Source organism: Panthera tigris, chromosome C2 (genome assembly GCF_018350195.1).
Source record: "Panthera tigris isolate Pti1 chromosome C2, P.tigris_Pti1_mat1.1, whole genome shotgun sequence".
Classification (NCBI taxonomy): Eukaryota; Metazoa; Chordata; class Mammalia; order Carnivora; family Felidae; genus Panthera; species Panthera tigris.
The window spans coordinates 67,057,859-67,078,364 of NC_056668.1; the positions used below are offsets into that span (position 1 = coordinate 67,057,859).

The following is a 20,506-nucleotide window of genomic DNA, read 5'->3' on the forward strand; positions in this document are numbered from 1 at the left end:
TAAAAATTATATAAACTGACAAACAAGAGGAAAAAAACTAAAATGGGGGAAAATAAACAGAACAGAGCAACCAAGAGCTGAAGGAAAATATCAAATGTTATAATATACATGTAACTGGAATCTCAGAAGGGACAGAGAAAAAGAATAACAAGATAGAAGAAATATTCAAAGAAATAATGGCCAAGAATTTCCTAGAATTAGTGCCATACCTCAAACCACAGATCTAAGAAGCTTAGAAAACATCATGAAGGATAAATACCAAAACCAAAACCAAACAAAATAAACTCCACTCCTAGGCATATCATATTTGTAGTAGTTTCCTAGGGCTACCATAACAAAATATTATAGACTGGGTGGCTTAAATAAAAAATTTATTTCTCACAGTTCTGAATGCTGCCTGTTCAAGATCAAGGTGCTGGCAGTGTTGGTTTCTTCTGAGGCATCTCCTCTTGGCTTTTACATGGCCACCTGTTTGCTGTATCTATACCTGTCCATGGGTGTCATCCATGATGTCTTTTTTTGTGTCCAAACTTTCTCTTCTTATAAAGACACCAATCAGATTGGATTAGGGGCCACCATATCAGCCTCATTTTAACTTCATCATTGCTTTAAAGGCCATATCTCCAAATACAGTCACATTCTGATGTACTTGGGATTATGACTTCAGTGTATGAATTTTGGAGGGACACAACTCAGTCTATATCAAAATCAAACTTCTGGAAACTAAAGCCAAAAAGTACACAGAGGAGGGACGCCTGAGTGGCTCAGTTGGTTGAGTGCAGACTCTTACATTTTTTTTTTTACATTTACTTATTTTTGAGAGAGAGAGTGAGACAAAGTGAGAGTGGGGGAGGGACAGAAAGAAAGGGAGACACAGAACCTGAAACAGGATCCAGGCTCTGAGCTGTCAGCACACAGCCCGACATGGGGCTCAAACCCACAAACCATGAGATCATAACCTGAGCCAGAGTCAGACGCTCAACCGACTGAGCCACCCAGGAGCTCCAGCAGACTCTTTGATTTTCAACTCAGGTCATGCTCTCATGGTTCATGAGATAGAGCCCCACATCAGGTTCTACACTGACAGGGCATGGAGCCTGCTTCTGATTCTCTCTCTCCCTTTCTCTCTGCCCCTCCCCAGCTTGTGCTCACTCTCTCTCAAAATAAATTTAAAAAACTTTTTTAAAGAAGAAAATACACAGAAGAGAAATAAAATTACCTCCAGGAGAAAAAGGATAACAATTACATGGACTCTTTGTCCCAGAAACAATGCCAGTAAGAAGACAGTGGAGTGACATATTTAAAGTGCTGAAAGAAACACTGTAATATAGTTTGAAATTAGGAAGTGTGATGCTTCCATCTTTTGTTTTTCTTCCTCAAGATTGGCTATTCAGAGTCTTTGTGGTTCCATAAAAATTTTAGGATTTCAGTGAGAATAGGCATCTTTATCTATTCCTGATCTTAGAGAAAAAGCTTCCATCTTTGTATTGTTGAGCATAACAATGGACCTTTATTATGTTGAGGCACATTTCTTCTATACCAATTTGTCAAGAGTTTTCTTTTTTTGAAATCAAGATTATGTGATATTTACCCTTCATTCTGTTAATGCAGTATATCATGTTTATTGATTTGCTGTGGTGAATCATCCTCAAAACCCACTGATCGTGGTGTATGATCTTTTTAATGTGCTGCTGAAGTCACTTTGCTAGTATTTTACTAAGAATTTTTGCATCTATATTCATCAGGAGTATCAGCGTGTAATTTTTTTTTTATGACAGTGCCCTTATCTGGCTTTATAATGAGAGTAAAGGGGGCCTTGTAAAATGACTTTGAAATTGTTCCCTCCTCTCCAATTTTTGGGAAGAGATTGAGGAGGATTGGCATTATTCCTCTTTAAGTGTTTGGTAGAACCTTGTGAAGCCATCAGGTCCTGGGCATTTTTTTGGATGCAGTTTTTGATTACTGCTTCAATATTCTTAATCATTATTGGTCTGTTCAGATTTTCTATTCTTCCTGATTCAACCTTGGTAGGTTATATGTTTCCAGAATTGTATCAATTTCTTCTAAGTTACCCAGTTTGTTGGTGTATAATTTTTTTGCCAATTCTATCTATTCATTTTAATTGAAGTATATTTGATATACAATGTTACATTAGTTTCAACTATGTACAACATAGTGATTTAACTAGCTTATATATTATGCCATGCTCACCAGAAATATAGCTACCATCTGTCCTTATATATTGCTATTACAGTATCTATTGACTATATTCTTATGCTGTGATTTTTATTCCTGTGACTTATTCATTACATAACTGGAAGCCTGTATCTCCCACTCTCTTCCAGCCATTTTTCCCAGCCCTCCACTATCCTTCCCTCTGGCAACCATCAGTTTGTTCTGTGTGTTTATGGGTAAGCTTTCTGCTTTTTGTTTATTTATTCATTTGTTTTTTAGGTTCCACATATAAGTGAAATAATATGATATTTATCTTTCTCTGTCTGACTTATTTCACTTAGCAAAATATCCTCTAGGTCCATTCATGTTGTCGCAAATGGGAAGATCTCATCCTTTTTATGGCTGAGTAATATTCTATTGTGTATGTATACAGTATCTTCTTTATCCATTCATCTATGGATGGACACTTGTGTTGGTTCCATATCTTGGCTGTAATAAATAATACTGCAATAAACACAGGGATGCATATATCTTTTCAAATCAATATTTTCCTTTTCTTTATATAAATACCCAGTAGTGGAATTAATGGATTATATAGTATTTCTATTTTTAATTTCATGAGAAGTCTCTATACTGTTTTCCACAGTGGCTGTACCAATTTACCTTCCCAGCAACGGTGCCACAATGATTCCTTTTTCTCCATGTCCTCACCAACACTTACTATTTCTTGTCTTTTGATTTTAGCTGTTGGAACAGGTGTAAGGTGGTATCTCATTGTGATTTTGGTTTCCAGAAATTTGATTTTGGTATAGACTGAATTGTGTCCCTCCAAAATTTATATGTTGGAGCCCTAACCCCAAGTACCTCAGAATATGACTGTATTTGGAGATATGGCCTTTATTTTTATTTTTATTTTTTTAGGAAGTATTTTATTTTATTTTTTTTCCAATATGAAGTTTATTGTCAAACTGGTTTCCATACAACACCCAGTGCTCATCCCAAAAGGTGCCCTTCTCAATACGCATCACCCACCCTCCCCTCCCTCCCACCCCCCAGCAACCCTCAGTTTGTTCTCAGTTTTTAAGAGTCTCTTATGCTTTAGCTCTCTTCCACTCTAACCTCTGAGATATGGTCTTTAAAGCAGTGATGATTAGTGATGTTGAGCTCCTTTTCATGTGCCTGTCTTATTGGCATATAATTGTTCATTGTATTATTTTACTATCTTTTGTACTTCTGTGGTATCAGTTGTAATGTCTCCTCTTTCATTTATAATGTTATTGATTTGAGTGTTCTCTCTGTTGGTCTTAATCTAGTTAAAGGTTTGTCAATTTTGTTTATCTTTTTGAAACCAACTGTTAATTTTGATTATTTTTTTAATTGTCTTTCTGGTCTCCATTTCATTTATTTATGCTTTAATCTTTGTTATTTCCTTCCTTCTTTTAACTTTTGGCTTAGTTTGTTCTTTTTCTAGGTCCTTGTCATGCAAAGTTAGATTGTTTATTTGAGATTTTACTTTTTTTCTCAATGTAGGCATTTATTTGTATGAACTTCCCTCTTAGAAGTACTTTACTACATCCCATAAGTTTCGGTAATTTCTGTCTTCATTTTTGTCTGCCTCAAGATTCTTTTAGAAGGAAATCAAAAGGGAAACTTTTGATTTCTTCTTTGATCCATTGGTCACTTCTGATTTTACTAATTTGAGTCTTCTCTCTTATTTTCCTTGTCCATCTGGCAGCTAAAGGTTTTGATTTTTTCAAAGAGCCAACTTTGGGGTTCATTGATTTTCTCTATTGTTTTTCTATTCTCTATTTCATTTATCTGCTTTAATTTTTATAATTTCCTTCCTTCTGCTATCTTTGGGTTTAGTGTGTTCTTCTTTTTCTAGTTCCTTAAGTTGTAAAGTTAAGTTGTTGGTTTGAGATCTTTCTTTTTGTTTCTTTGTTTTTTTGTTTTTTGAGATCTTTCTTAATTCTTAAAGTTAGTGTTTACATCTATAAATTTCCACCTTAGCTCTTGCTTTCCTTGTGCCCTTCCTACCACTCCATTTTTCTCTTTTTCCCCTTTTTGGAGCCAGACAATGAGACAATAACTTCTCCATCTTTATGTTTTCAACTTTAATTCTTTTTTTTTTCTTTCTTTTTTTTTTTTTTTTTACTATTCTGGAACACTCTAGGTAATTTATTTAGGAAGTTTATCTTTGTAGTGGCATTTTTGTTGTTATTGTTCTGTCTGATTGGTAATATATTTCTATTGACCTTCCTACTTAATTGTCATCTTCTCTAGGTAGAGAATGCTACCTCAAAACTCTCAAGATATTATGCTGTGTTTTTTTGACATGCAGGGTTTAGTAAGAGGTCAAACTGGTTTATTTTTCTCTGTAGCCATCCTACTTTTTCATTTTGCTTTTAGCTTTCAATGTCTTTATAATTTAAAATGCTTACAATTATTTATCTGTAGGAATATCCATTTTCTTACTTTTTTTTTTTTTTGGACAATTTGAATCCTTTGAGTTCCTTAATAGTGTCCTTTTCAGTTCATGTATGGAAATTTCATTTCTTCTGAAAATAGTTTCTACTTAATGAATTTTATGTTTTTCTCTCAAGTACATCTCTTAATTTTAGGATGCTGCTTTTTTTTCAGGCCTCTATTTCAGGAACCTTCTCTTTGGCCAATTTAATCTTTGGCTACAGTAAGAATGAAATAATAAAATCTGTAGTTTTTGTTTGTCCTCCTTGATTATGCAGCTCTCACAGGAGGACTTTCCCTTGCCCCCAAAGTTCAGTGAAATCCTCTGTTGTCTCTGTGATGGAAATCAGTAGGAGGAGGTTACTGACTCCAAATCCAAGTCCATAATAAATCATACTTTTTCTCATCTTAACAAAACTTTAAAATACTTTTTATTCTATTTATATATACAGATATTTTTTCTTTTTAATTATTTTATTTTCTAGATTTTTTGAGGGAATTTCAAGAGGGGGAGTTTTAGTCAGCATCATCTTAATGTCATGTCTGGAACTCAAGCCACTGAATTATTTTTAAAAACATGTTTAGATCTAGGTCAGTGAATTCAAATGCAAGGAAAGAGTTAAATTTCTTCCACAAGTGTTGGCAAAATCTGTAGAAAAAAGAGGAACGGCCTTTATTAAAGAAAGTTACAGGATATACAGTCATTGAGGAAGAAGGCTTTTCACAGGGGTAGAAGAGATTGCTCCTCCTTCCACTGTAACGCAGACTCTACAGACAGACAAGAGTCATTCCCAGACGTTAGCACAATAGCAGACAGTCAAGATGGATCTCGGGTGGTGAGTGATCATTCTTACTATTCTTTGAAAGGCAATTAAGGATTATGTAACCTCAGTAGCAGGCTGAGGTTGAGGATGGTGCTCATTCTCTGTTTTCTGTCCTTCCTGCTCAAGAATGCTAATATGTATTAAGGGCATAATTATGCACAAGCCAAAAGCATGAATGCTTGGGATAATGAATGATCTATGTTGTGAAAAATTGGATAAAGTCCCAAAGCCATTCTCGCCTTCTGAGAGCATCTCCTTAGGTTGATCTTATAGCTCCAAGGCAGGGGATCTTTTAAAGAAATTTCTAGCAAGGACATTTGACTGCCACTCAAAGGTAAAAATTATTTAAGGTGCCAAAAAGTTTACTGGTTGTTGTTTTTTTTTTTTTTTCAAGTGATTAACTTTAATTTTATAAATTTGTTTTTTGAATATTTCAATGTTGCAGTTGTTGGTTTTAAGAATCAGAAAAATTTTAAATGTCTGCATAAGTAGTACCATAGACTAGAGAGTAAATTTTCCTTTGTAAGGAAAAGTAAGAGGGAGAAGAGGTGTAAGAAGAAAACGCAGAACCCAGAAAATGAGTCACAAATAGGCCATGAGAGATTCTGAACAGAGTGAGGTAGTAGAAAGAAGGAGAGTAGTAATTCAATTAGCTCTCTGGTATTGAACATACATGATGTATTATGTGCTTTATTCATGTTATTTCACGCATTTTAATCTTCACAGTGACTCTTGGACAGATAATATCTGTTTTATAGATGAGATAACTGTGGCTTGAAGAGCCTAAATAACTTGTTAAGGTCACACTGCTCATAAGGAATAGAACTAAAATCTTTCTTGCTGCTCTGCTCTGTACCACAAGGTTTCTTCATGTGTGGCACGCCCCCATGGCAGAACTTACTGGAAGCAGTAACATACACCCTCCTCTTGGTTGGTGGCAGCTGGAATCAGTCATCATTTGTTATTGTTGTTTGAAAATCTAAGTAACCCTCATCTACACAGTGCTTACTGGTTAGGGAAACAGCTTTGCTGATTTCATTTCAGAAGATTAGAATTTAATTTCCAAGTAAAGAGTCTTGCTTCCTTGCTGTAGAATTTTGAAATATTACACGTGTATGAAAAAAATTTAGAATTTATAATTTTTGTGGAACTAGAGGTGATACTGTTTAATTATGCTAATGCTGCCTGCAGACATCTATAGAACCACAGGCCACTGTCTATATTGTTTTTGTTAAGATTCTCTGTTTCACAGTGCCTGAAAATTGATAATAAACAAAATTTTTAAATATAAGTGACAAATAATGTTTAATCGCCTCAGAAATAAAAGAAATGTGAATTAAAACCACAAAATATCATTTTTATTTATCAAAATGGCAGATTTCTCTTTTTTTTAGTTTATTTATTTTGAGAGCACAAGTGGAGGAAGGTGCAGAAAGGGAGGGAAAGAGAGAATCCCAAGCAGGCTCTATGCTGTCAGCCCGAAGCCCAACACAGGGCTCAATCCCAAAAACCGCGAGATCATGACCTGTGCCGAAATCAAGAGTAAGACATTTAACTGACTGAGCCACCCAGGCACCCCTAAATGGCAGATTTCTTTTTACGAAGTAACTACCATTCATACAATAAGCCTACATGTTTCTAAGAAGAGAGGAATATTTATGCTCTTATTACCTAATATAATCTTTCTGGACAAAAGTTTGGTGATACAAATCAAACCCTTAAAATTTATATGCCCTTTAACCAAGATATTCAATTTTTAGAAATTTTTTGTAGGGGCACCTGGGTGACTCAGTCGGTTAAGCATTCAGCGTCAGCTCAGGTCATGATCTCACATTTTGTGAGCTTGAGCCCTGTGTCAGGCTCTGTTCTGACAGCTCAGATCCTGGAACCTGTTTTGGATTCTGTCCCCCTCTCTCTCTGCCCCTCCCCTGCTTACACTCTGTCTCTCTCACTCTCAAAAATGAATAAACTTAAAAATTTTTATTAATTAAAAAAATTTAAAAAGAAATTTATTGTAAAGACATAATCATATGTTTGTAAAGTTTTAGTGACATGAACATTTTTCTTGTCATTGTGTCTAATAGTGAAAACCTTAGAAACAACTTCAATGTCTTAAAATAGGTAATTGGTTAATTATGGAACATCCATAATGAAATACTATGAAATCATTAAAAATTCTATTGTAGAACAATTTTTAATGTGTTTTGCTAAAGAAAAAAGCAGAATGTACAGTACTATGACGTTTATACATAATACCTTTATACAAACAATGTTAATCAGAAATACAGATGATTTTTATTTTCTACTTTGTGCTTTTGAACTTGGATCATATCTGTAGGCAGAAAAATAAAACTAGATTATTAAAAAAATAAATCAATACTTAGCTTCTCTCAGAAAACCAGACAGCTGTCTAGTACTATGAGATCACTCATAATTTGTGGAATTCTATTTTTAGGCTTTGGCCCTTTGTGTCTAACTTTTTCTCTCTTAACTCTTCTTCAGAATATACTCACTAATGGGGCATCTGGGTGGCTCAGTCGGTTGAGTGTCCAACTTCAGTTCACGTCATGATCTCACAGTTCGTGGGTTCGAGCCCCGCATCAGGCTCAGTGCTGACAGCTCACAGCCTGGAGCCTGCTTCAAATTCTGTGTCTCCTTCCTCTCTATCCCCACCCCCCCCAACTCATGCTCTGTCTCTCTCTCTCTCAAAAATAAATGAACATTTAAAAAAAATTTTTTTTAACGTTTAAAATATACTCACTAGATCCTAATAAGCCTGTTTTCATAGAAGTTCTGTGCGGAAAGACCAGAGTGCTCATGTCATTTTACAGATGTGATGGGATGGCTCTTGAGTGAGCTACATATTGGGAGGAAGAACAGGGCAGTGGTTAAGTGGCCATGCTTTGGAACCAGAGTGTTGGGGCTTGAATCCTAGCTTCTCCTTCTTCCTAGCTATGTGACCTTGGACAAATTGCCTAAAAATTGTGATCCTTAGTTTCTTATCTGTACAATAGAGATAATTGTGATATGTCATAAGGTGGTTGTGAGAGATAACCCATGTAAATGCTTAGAATCTTGCTCTGATAAGTACTCAGTAATTATTATTAGTTGTTATTATTATTACTGTTAGTATTAATTATTAGTTATTATTATTAGTTGTTATTATTACTATTACTGTTAGTATTAAGAAATAGAGGGGAAGTGATTTGTCCAAGGTTACACAATTATTTGATGACAATGCTAGGACTAAAATTCAGGAAGGTTTTTTCCAATAGAAGTGTGTTGTACCCTCTGAAGCCTGTTAAGACAACCCCAAGCTGGGCTCCCGGTGAAGCTGACATGAAAAAGACGGAGCCCCAGGACAAAGCCAGCCACTCTAGGGAGTGACTCTAATTACAATGGGAAGCCAAATGCTGGAAAAGGAGGGTGAGGCTAAGAAAGCAGAGAGTCAATTTGGATGCAGGGAGCAGCCAGGAGCAGAGATAGGGCAGAAGAGAAGAGATGGCTCAGAGATCTGCTGAGACTTTTATAGACCACCAGCTGTGGGCTTCATGGGGGCTCAACATGGTTTAAAGACCCAAGGTGTGGGTGATTAAATAGACATATGGGGTGTGTGGGGTGGGGAGGGACTGCAAATATAGCTGTGAGAAGATCCTCGACAGATAGTAATAATAAAGGAAGAGGTGGAAACTAGGAGGGGCCAGGCATCCAGCTGTGATTATCCTAAAATTACAGCCTAAGTTTGAAAATTAATAAACAAAAGATATGATAATATCTGCTTTAAAGAAATACCTCTGTCAGCAGAGTGCAGAACTGATCTGGGCTAACAAGGAGATTATTTAGGAAACTATTGGAATAATCCAAGGAGAGGTGTTGAGGACATGAAACCAGTACAGTTATGGCAGGATCAGAGAGGAGAGGATGCTTTTAGAAGATGTTTAAGCACAAGAATTGACAGGATTTGGTTTCTGAAAGATGTGGAGCTTGGAAGGAGAGATCTAAGTATACAGTGGCATCTTTCATAAAATGGGGCATATATGAAGTGGATTGGGTTTGAGCTGGGGAAAAGAGAGGACTAAAGGTGAGTTCATTTTTGAGCATGCTGAATTTGAGATCCTATGGAGTAGGTGGATGGTGATGCGTAAGTAGACAAGTGAATATACAGGTACAAAGCTCAAAAAGGAGGTATGGGCTTGGAATAGATTCAACATAGCTGCAATTCTCATTGTGGGTAAGATCACTAGGGAGAGAGGATGATGGAGTGAGAAAAAGCCAGGGATAGAACCTGGAAAACCATGACATTTAAGGAGGGAGATGAAGATGAAGAGTCCAAAATAGACACACCAACGAGGGACTAGAGAGATTGAATTAAAGCAGGAGAAAAGTGATGTCCTAGAAACCAAGGGAGGAGATAGATGAAACAAAGAACAGAACATGCCTAGGGAAAGACAAAGCATATTTACCAAACTTCTACGTTGAACACATGAGATACAACAGAAAAAGTGAGTCTAAGGGCTGAATTGTGTCCCCTCAAAATTAATATGTTGAAGTCTTAACCCCAGTAGCTCAGAATGTGACCGTATTTGGAGAGAGGGTCTTCACGATGATAATCAAGTTAAAATGAAGTCATTAGGGTGGACCCTAATCCAAGATGATTGGTGTGCTGATAAAGAAGAGAAAATTTAGAGAAATATGCATAGAGAGAAGACAATGTGAAAAGACATGGAGAAGAAGGCAATTTACAAGCCAAGGAGAGACACCTGGAGCAGACCTGTCTGTCACAGCCTTCAGAAGGAAGCAATGCTGCTGACACCTTCATTTAAGACTTCTGGCTTCCAGAACTGTGAGACAATAAACCTCTGTTGTTTAAGCCACAATTTGTGGTACTTTGTTACTATCTCCAACAAACTAATACACTTGGTGAGTGTGCATAATACCTTGGTGAGAAGAGTGCACACAGCCAGAGAAAGAAACCGGGCATAAGCGAATGGGGGAGGGAGGGAGGAAAAAGGATTGGTCACCTGAGCTAAGAGAAGGAAAATATTTCACAATGCAGAGGGTAGTCATAGTGTCAAATTCTGCAGAAAGGTGAAGTAGGAGAATGACTAAAAATGTCAGTCCAGAGGCCCTTGGTGACCTTTGCAGAGATCTCCTAGTTGAGTAGAGGGAGTAAATTGTAGAGAGCCGAGAATACAGAGACAGAACAGGGACCACTCCTGCAAAATGTCTGGCAATGAAAAGGGACCTCCTCTCTGGATCAAAACTCACCTCTGCTGTCCATAACAGCCACATGGAAACAACCTAGAGTCCAGACAGCCAGACCTGGAGTTTTCCTTCCTCTACTCTAATAGCTAAACAGAGGAGAGAAAAGCAGATACAGGTATTCCTTTTCCACCCAAACTGGTTTGGGAAGGATTTCAGGAAGAAAAGGATTTTTGTAGCTAACATTTTGGCACATCAGATTTTTATTTATTTTTTTAATGTTTATTTATTTTTCTGAGAGACAGAGATAGAGCACGAGCAAGGGAGAGGCAGAGAGAAAGAGAGAGAGAGAGAATCCAAAGCAGGCCCCAGGCTCTGAGCCACCAGCACAGAACCTGACGTGGGGCTCGAACTCACGAACCACAAGATCGTGACCTGAGCTGAAGTCAGAGGCTTAACTGACTGAGCCACCCAGGTGCCCCACAAGGTAGATTTTTAGTACTAACACAGATTCTATTCTGTTTTGTAAAGCCATAAGAAAGTTGTTTTTTGAAACTTCTCAGAGATGAAGACTTGTGGTGAATCTGATGATGTCGAATTTGGGGGATCGCTTATCATTTAAGCAGAAAAATATAGTAGAATTGGAATGAAGAAGTATTAAAGCATCTTCTTAGAAAGCTCTGAAGCCAATGGGATGCCTGAGTGGCTCAGTTGGTTAAGCGATCGACTTTTGATTTTAGCTCAGGTTTGTGGATTCGAGCTCTGCATCAGGCTCTACACATGTACAGACAGTGTGGAACTTGCTGGGGATTCTCTCTCTCTGTCTCTCTGCCCCTCCTGCATGTGCGCTCAATCTCTCTCTTTATCTCTCTCTCAAAATAAATAAATAAACTTTTAAAAAAGATTTTAAAAAAAGAGAAAGCTCTGAAGTCAAAATGAGTCTAAAATTTGCTTTCTGTAGTCTCAGAGACATTATCAGCCAAACAACTCAGAAGTCACAGTTCTGTATTTTAGGGGATGAAATCAATCCAATTTGGCTGTACTGAAAGATCTAATAAAAATAAAAAAGAATGAATAGTTAGTTAAGTAAACCAATTAGTCAATACCAGCCAGAAACTAACCATGGGGTAAAACCTGAGAAAGTAACTACCCATAAGATAAACCTAGATCATCACTTTCATCTTTATGACTGTTTTCAACCAACAAAACAATAACTCTTCATCAAGAAACTGATTGTCTTCAGGAACTGTGTAGAATACAGAAAAAAATAGCCAACATGTAATCTTTACAGTGTAATTAGGAAGATAAACCAACAATTATAAAATGACAAAAGCAATCCAATGCAGTTAATAATTAAGCAATTTTTTAAAATAAATGTAAATGACAAAAATTGTTCATTTCACTACATATTAAAGAAATGCCAATTCAAGCTCCAATGAGATATCTTCATTTACCAGATTAAACAGTAAACAAACAATCCAATTATAAAATAGGAAAAAGATATAAAAAGACATTTTCTCAAAGAGGATGCACAGATGACAGGCACATGAAAAGATGTTCAACATCATTAGCTATGATGAGAATAAAAATTAAGCCCACAGTGAGATGAGATATCACTACACACCTATCAGAATAGCTTTAAAAAATAATAATAATGGTAACATCACGCTGGCAGGATGCAGAGAAACTGGATCACCTATATTTTGCTGTTGGGATTGTAAAATGGTGCAGCCACTCTGGAAAACAGTTTGACAGTTTCTTGAGAAACTAAACATACACTTACTATATGACTCACAAGTTGCATTCTTGGGCATTTATCCCAAAGAAATGAAAAAACTATGTTCACACAAAACCAATACATGAATATTCATACCAGATTTATTCCTAGTAGTCAAAACGGGGAAAAATATCCTTCACTGAGTGAATGGTTAAACAAACTATGGTACATATATACTATGGAATACCACTCAGCAATAAAAGGGAAGAACTATTGATACCCACACAAACTTGGATACATCTCCAGAGACTTATGCTATGTGAAAATGCCAATCTCAAAATGTTACATACCATATGATTCCATTTATATGTCATTCTTGAAATAATAAAATCATAAAGACAAGAAAGCAGACTGATGGTTGCCATGGTTATGAGTGGTGGAGAAAGGAGGAGGTATGCCTCCATAAAGGGATAGTACAAGGGAGCCTTGTGGTAATGGAATATTTCCTTATTACACTAGAGTGACAGTTTTTACATAAATTTATACACATGACAAAGTTGCATAGAACTATACACATGCACATAAAACATAAAACTGGTGAAATATAAATAAGCTCTGTGGGTTATACCAATCTCAATTTCCTAGTTTTAACTGTTATACTGCAGCTGTAAAAGATGTTACCACTGAGGGAAAGTGGGTGAAAGTCACACAAGACCTCCTTTACAGTTTTACCAACTTCCTTTGAATCTTAAATTATTTCAAAATAAAACATTTAAAAAGTAAAGATACAACTCATTACCCCCAAAACAAATAATCCAGTTAAAAAATGAGCAGAGGACATGAACAGACATTTCTCCAAAGACATGAAAATGGCCAACAGACACATGAAAAGATGTTCAACATCACTCATCATCAGGGAAATGCACATCAAAACTACAATGAGATATCACCTCACACCTGTCAGAATGGCTACAATCAAAAACCAAAGCGGTTCCTCACAAAGTTAAAAATAGAAATACCCTATGATTTACTAATTGTAGTACTGGGTATTTATGCCCAAAACACAAAAACACTAATTCAAAGGAATACATGTGCCTCTGTGTTTATTGCAGCATTATTTATAGTTAAAGCCAAATTATGGAAGCAGTCCAAGTGTCCATTGGTAGATGAACGGATAAAGAAGGTGTGGTATATACATATTCAGTGGAATATTATTCAGCCATGAAAAAGAATTAAATCTTGCCATTTGCAACATGGATGGAAGAAGTGAATATAATGCTAAGTGAAATAAATCAGATAAAGATAAATGCCATATAATTTCACTCACAATGCAGAATTTAAGAAACAAAACAACTGAGCAAGGGAAAAAAAGAGAGAAACCAAGAAACAGATTTTTAACTACAGGTTATCAGAGGGGAGGTGGATGGGGGGATGGATGAAATAGGTGAAGGGGATTAAGAGTACACTTAGCACAATGAGCACTGAATAATGTATAGAATTGTTGAATTGTATACATTGTATTGTATACGTGAAACTAATGTAACACTGTACATTAACAATACTGGAATTAAAATCAAAAACTTAATTTTAAAAAGTAATGGGAAAAAACCCAAAATGTTAATCTTCACTGAATATTAAACAAATACTAATTCAAACACCAATGAGGTATTTTTATTAACCAAATTAACAATTTATGTTTTGTTGGAGTGGGGATAATAATGCTACTGAGTATACAAGAAGAACAGTACATTCATATGGTATTGATTGGAGGATTATGAATGGCTATAACCTTTCTGGAAAGCAATTTTCCCACTGTAAAAAGCTTAAGAATGCTTAAAAACACCCATTCTAGCCAACTGCTTATTTCTCTATGTTCTTAGTAATTTCTCAGTTCATTCAGCACCTTTGTTTCCAGGCTCTGGGCTACGTGTTAGAAATTGCCAAAATGAGTGACATGATTTCTCAAGGAGCTCAGTTTAGTGGTAAATATATCAAATATGATGATTTTTTAAAAATAGCAGTGAAGCGTGTGAGGTTCCAATATGTTTTCTATTTGTCTGTAGGCAGTATGTCTTGAATAAGTGCCAGAGTTTTGAGTCAGTCTGGCTGGTGTCAAATAATAAGTAGTTAATAAGTAGTTTTCTGTTTACCAGCCATGTCACCTTGGGGAAGCTATCTACTTGTCTGAACTTCAGTGCCCTCATCTAAAAAATGTGGTTATGAGTACTTTTTAATGCCATGAGACTTATAGGAATTTATAGTGGATATGAAGTCTCATGGAAATAACATGTTTTAGTCTTCATATTTTTTCTTTAAAATCTATTATTTTCTATATTTTAAATTGTCTTCACTTTCTTTAGCTCTGCCTTTTCTTATTTAGTTCTAGCAAATGGTTTTTTTTAAGTTTGTTTATTTATTTTAAGAGAGAGAGAATTCCAAGCAGGCTCCTCACTGCCAGCACAGAGCCTGACATGGGGCTCAAACTCACAAACTGTGAGATCATGACCTGGGCTGAAACCAAGAAGTTGGACGCTTAACTCTGAGCCACCCAGGCGCCCCATAGCAAGTGGATTCTTACCTAAAACCCCGAAGTCACTATAGTAAACCTCTAATTACAGATACGAGAAGGGCAGGCTCAATGCAAGTGAATAAGGTGAAAGCCAAACAACAAAGCCACTTAAAATATATTTTATGTAAGGTAGGATGCCAAAAACATTAAAATAAAGTCCTGTCCTATAATTGGTAATTATATGTACCTTCATGAAGCTATGAAGCCCCCTTTTTAGCCTTCTGGATTTCCAATATGGTACATTTGGTAATGTCTGCTCTTAATTTATAAAGACTTGTTTGCCTATTAGTCATCATGGGTAACATATTCAAATTTGCACTTCTAATTCTAGAAGATATATAAACTACCACTTTTGCTTATTGTGAAAATGCTTATTCCTCTTCTGCAATAATTTCACTTTTAAGGATATAGATAAATAGTATGAGACATGAAAAAGATTTGTGCACACAAATGTCTATTATTGCATTATTTAATATAATGAAAAATAAGAATCAACCTGAATTTTTCATAGTAGGTGAATGGTTAAGTAAATTAAAGATGAAGTTGTTGATAACGTGTGTGTGTGTGTGTGTGTGTGTGTGTGTGTGTGTGTTGATGACTTTTTAATGACAGAGAAAACATAAAGCTATGGAATTATAAAGAAAATAACGCATGGAAACAACATAGCAAGTATGTCAAAACAGTCATAGTGGTTACCTCTAGGTTGGCAGGATCATAGGAATAGGGTTTTTTTTTTCTTTGAAATTGCTAAATCTACAGTGAATTTATATTGCTCTGCTAAGCAGGATAAAATCAAGATAAAAAGCAACCTAGTAGTGAGGTACAGTCTCTGAGTCGGGAAGAGTAAACACAGAATGCCTACAGAGATCCTCAGATAATAGAATGTGATGCAGGCATATAGTTTATTATACCCTCATGACGCCTGAATGGTGGAAGCTTCGTTACACAGCAGATGAACCCCATCTTTTTTTGTTTGTTTGTTTGTTTTAAAAATTTTTAATGTTTATTTTTGAGAGAGAAAGAGAGAGAGGTGGGGCAGAGAGAGACAGAGACACAGAATCCGAAGCAGGCTCCAGGCTCTGAGCTGTCAGCACAGAGCCCAATGCAGGACTCGAACTCCCAAACCATGAGATCATGACCTGAACTGAAGTCTGACACTTAACCGACTAAGCCACCCAGGTGCCCCACAGATGAGCCCCATCTTGAGCAATGCTGCTGGTCCCCACTCTGTTGTCTTGTGTGCTGGAATGTGGTCCAGTACAACCTAATCTCATTTTTTGGAGAGAAGTTAGGGAGGTAGACTTATATGTGATATCTCCTGATTTTTATGTAATGCCTCAATGTCTGGAGGGGCTTGCTTGGCTCAGGCCTCCAATTTTGACCTCTGTTCTCTAGTGCAACAGAGGTTCAGAGGAGTGTGAGAACACTATGGATGGAAAGGTTTAAGAATATATTAAATTCCAGGCTATAGTGAATCAGGGCTAGAAAAGAGGGGGCTGAGAAAATTTGTTTATTAACTCATTCAGTAAAGTTTTATTTAATGTTGAGAAAATGAAGATGAATCACATAGAGATCCTATTTAGCAGCTATGAAGGGAGAAGGTTACATTATAGCTAGCATTTCTTATCACATGGCAGGCATTATGGCACATTCTATCATATATTATTTCACTTAATCCTTACAATTCCTGGAGGTAGGTACTATTATTATCCCCTATTTTCCACAACTGAAAACTAAATCTTAGAGATGTTAAATAACTTGTCCAGGTCGCATAGCTGATACAGAGCCAGGAGTCCAGCCACCAATCTAATTCTAGACCAAAGCTCTGAACAGCATTATGGGAGCATCTATTATGGCAGACCAAGACAGATTTGTGGGTAGAAATATTTGTGCTTGGAGAGAGCTGTGTTGTATCAGGGCACAAAACAAGCTCTGGCAGCCAAGTAATAAAGGTAAGAACTAGGGAGCAAGTGGTCTGGGACAGAGATTGAAAACTAAAGATTGGTAGACCAAAAATAGCATATAGATAGACAGTAATTTTTAAAAATTAAAAAAAATTAACTATAACTAGTTGCCAGTACTTTAAAAATCTGGAGAATTCACATAAATTTGGATTTCCACCTCCTCTGGGAAATCAGAATAACCAGTAACAATGGGCCCTCATTCCCATATGGTAACAACAGGTGAATCTGGAAGAGGCTGCTCAACTTCTAAGGGTGGGTAAAAGCTCTCCTTTTCCTACATGGCCTACTTTGCTCATTTATTTACATTAACTGCCAGGACCATGTACACACTTGAGTCTAAAAGCCTTGGTGTAAATAGTGAGGCATCAACAGGTGGGAAGGAATAACCAAATGGAATGAAGGCAAGTGAGAGCTGGGAGTTACAAAAGCTAGGGAAGTTTGAAAATATAGACCCAGCAAGATACTTCCCCCAGGGCACCAAATTTTAAGGCAGAAGCCATTTACATCTTCCCTTCTGACTGGGCTGGAAAGTGGTCCCAAGATCTTTGCTTGCAGGTTAGAAGGAAGTAGATTGGTAGAGAAGGGGGAACTTGATTGAAGGTTCAGTGGAAAAGGTGGGAATTTGAGGGACATGGAGAATTGAGACAGCAGGGAGTAGAAAAGTTAATACACCTATGCAGTGGCTCACCCAAAATTCAGTTTTCAAGAGGATTCTCTGACTTGTTAAGTGTTCATGGTCACTAGGAAAAAAAAAGTTAAAAAAAAAAGGGAAAACAAACCCAAACTCAGTTTCTTTAATGTCTCTAGTTGTGTTTTCACACATACAGGCAGAGTGATCCCTTTACACACACTTAGGTATTGATCTGAGGGTCCCATTCAGTTCTGGGGGAGTTTAGGAAAAACGTTTACTTGGATTAGAAGAATTTGGGGCAGGTTACTTATTTCTCTAAGCCTGTTTATTCATCTGTTAGAAGGTTTCATAGTTTCCAATTTTCAGAGAGTAAGGATTAAGTGAGTGAATGGAGGAATATGAAGTGCATGGCTGACAGCAGGAAGGAAGAAATGATTGCTGTGATGAGCAGGGATGGGGCTAGGAACCTCACATAGGTGTAGTCCCTGAATCTTTATAATGACCATGTAAATTAGGTATTATTTTCCCCCACCGAAAAAAAAAAATGAGGAAATTGAGGTTTGGAGAGGTTTAGTAATTTACTCAAGGTTGCATAATTAGTAAAAGGTAGAGTGGAGAGACTTAAAAAGAGCCAAACCACACCAAAAAAGTACGCTGACATCTATCTGACATTCTAATGATAGTCATATAGCAAAATCAGCTAGAAATTGAAACAGATTCAATTCTATATCCTGCTAAAACTTGAGGTCACCAGCTGTGTGTCCCTAGGCAAGTGTCCTAACTTCTTTGAAACTCAGTTTCCTCATCTGTAAAATTCCTACATTTATTGTGGAGATTAAATGAAGCAATACACTTAAAGTACCTGGCAGAATACCTAGCTTATAAGTCATCAGTTAACAGATATTAACTTTAATGACGTTTGTTGGACCTGTTACTGCACTAAGCATCAGGAATGCAAAGGGAACTAAACATGTTCCCTGCTCTTGTGGAAGTCAGGATAGGACATCTATATAAGCAGGGAAATTTTAACACAAGGAGGAAACTGTTATAATGAAAGAATAAATGATGTGATTTGGGAGCGAGAAAGATATAGATATAGTGGAAAAGGAGGGAAGGATGGCAGGGAAGGTTCCAGCTGTGACGTACAGAGTGACCTGGATCTCAAAGGAACAGTGGATGGAGTTCTGCATACAGAAAAGGCAGGAAAGGCATTCCAGGCAGAAGGAATAGCTTGTGCAAAGACAAAGACGGCAAAAAGTCCTGAAAGGTCTAGGAGGGTCAAGGGTCAGTGAACAGTTCTGGTGTGACTAGAAGGTAAGTTATGTGGGTTGACTGATAGAAGCAGAAGAGAAAAGTTGGGTTCAGGCTGTGAAGGCCTTTGTGTGTCTTGCTAAGAAGTATGACCACTAGTCCATGAGGAAAAGGGAGCAAGTCTTCAAAGCAAGGAAGTTTCATAGTCAGATTGCTTCTGGTGAAAAATAATGATAGGGTAAAGGATAGTGTAAGGGATCCAGCCAGGAGATTGTTGCAGTAGTCTGGACAGGAGGTGACAGAGACCCCAAAACTGGCCACCAATGAAATGGAAGTGGGTGGTAAGGAAGAGGAAGTGAAGGATGACATAAACATAGTGTGTGAAGTCCATGGTATGAAAATGGCTTGGTCCCTTACTTACCAAAGGACCAAAACAAAAACACAGAAAACCTCTTTTAAAAATAATCTCTTTTGTTTGTATGCAAATAGGCCATGCATAGTGAAAATGCAACTCAAGTATGATGACAAATACAATATTTTGTCTCCAATCCTTGAATTGCAAAGATCAAATTGGTTTACAAATGCTGTCCTTCTTAAGAATTCCAACTCCTCACATTAAAACCGTAGCCAACAAGTACAAGGTTTATTTGAGATCATTTCTGATATTAAACCAGATTTGAGGAAAGCTATTTAAGGCACTTTTCAAAAGAGACCATCCTTTACTCACATGGCAGAAGAGTAGGAGGAGCGACATCTTATTTTACTGGAAATTTTGTTGTTGTTGTTCTTAAAATGCAGGGTGCTAGTTTATTTTATAGATTTAGAAATTAATTAGCACTTAGTATTTATCTTCAGTATTTAGAATTATTCAAGAAATATCAAAGGAATCTGAATTTATTAGTAAAAGGTTTAATGTCATTTGCCAAATGGTATGTTTACTTTTTATTTTTTTATTTTTTAAATACAATTTATTGTTAAGTTAGCTAACATACAGTGTATACAGTGTGCTCTTGGCTTCAGGAGTAGATTCCCATAATTCATCACTTACATACAACACCCAGTACTCATCCCAACAAGTGCCCTCCTCAATGCCCATCACCCATTGTCCTCTCTCCCCTGCCCACCCCCATCAACCCTCAGTTTGTTCTCTGCATTTAAGAGTCCCTTATGGTTTGCCTCCCTCTCTGTTTGAAACTATTTTTCCCCTTCCCTTCCCCCCTGATGTTCTGTTAAGACTCTCAAACTCCACATATGAGTGAAAACATATGACCTCTATCTTTCTCTGCCTAACTTATTTCATTTAGCATAATACCCTCCAGTTCCATCCACGTTGTTGCAAATGGCAAATTTCATTCTTTCTCATTGCCAAGTAGTATTCCATTGTATCAAAAACAAATAATCCTGTGAAGAAAAGGGCAGAAGACATGAATAGACACTTTTCCAAAGCAGACATCCAGATGGCTAACAGACACATGAAAAGATACTCAATATCGCTCATCATCAGGGAAATACAAATCAAAACCATTGAGATACCACCTCACACCAGTCAGAGTGGCTAAAATTAACAACTCACACAACAATAGATACTGGCGAGGATGTGGAAAACAGGAACCCTCTTGCACTGTTGGTGGGAATGCAAACTGGTGCAGCCACTCTGGATAACAGTGTGGAGTTTCCTCAAAAAATTAAAAATAGAATTACCCTATG

General features: G+C 36.8%; 1 protein-coding gene across 1 annotated transcript in view; it reads left to right on the top strand.

Annotated features, from left to right (window-relative positions):
- The first annotated feature begins 5,358 nt into the window (after positions 1–5,358).
- CD86 (CD86 molecule) overlaps positions 5,359–20,506 on the top strand; it is a 67,099-nt gene continuing 51,951 nt past the window's right edge. Inside the window, exon 1 of the mRNA XM_007098320.3 lies at positions 5,359–5,477. Within this exon, the coding sequence (XP_007098382.1) occupies positions 5,464–5,477 (14 nt within the window). The 5' untranslated portion in view covers positions 5,359–5,463. The remainder of the gene's footprint in view (positions 5,478–20,506) is intronic.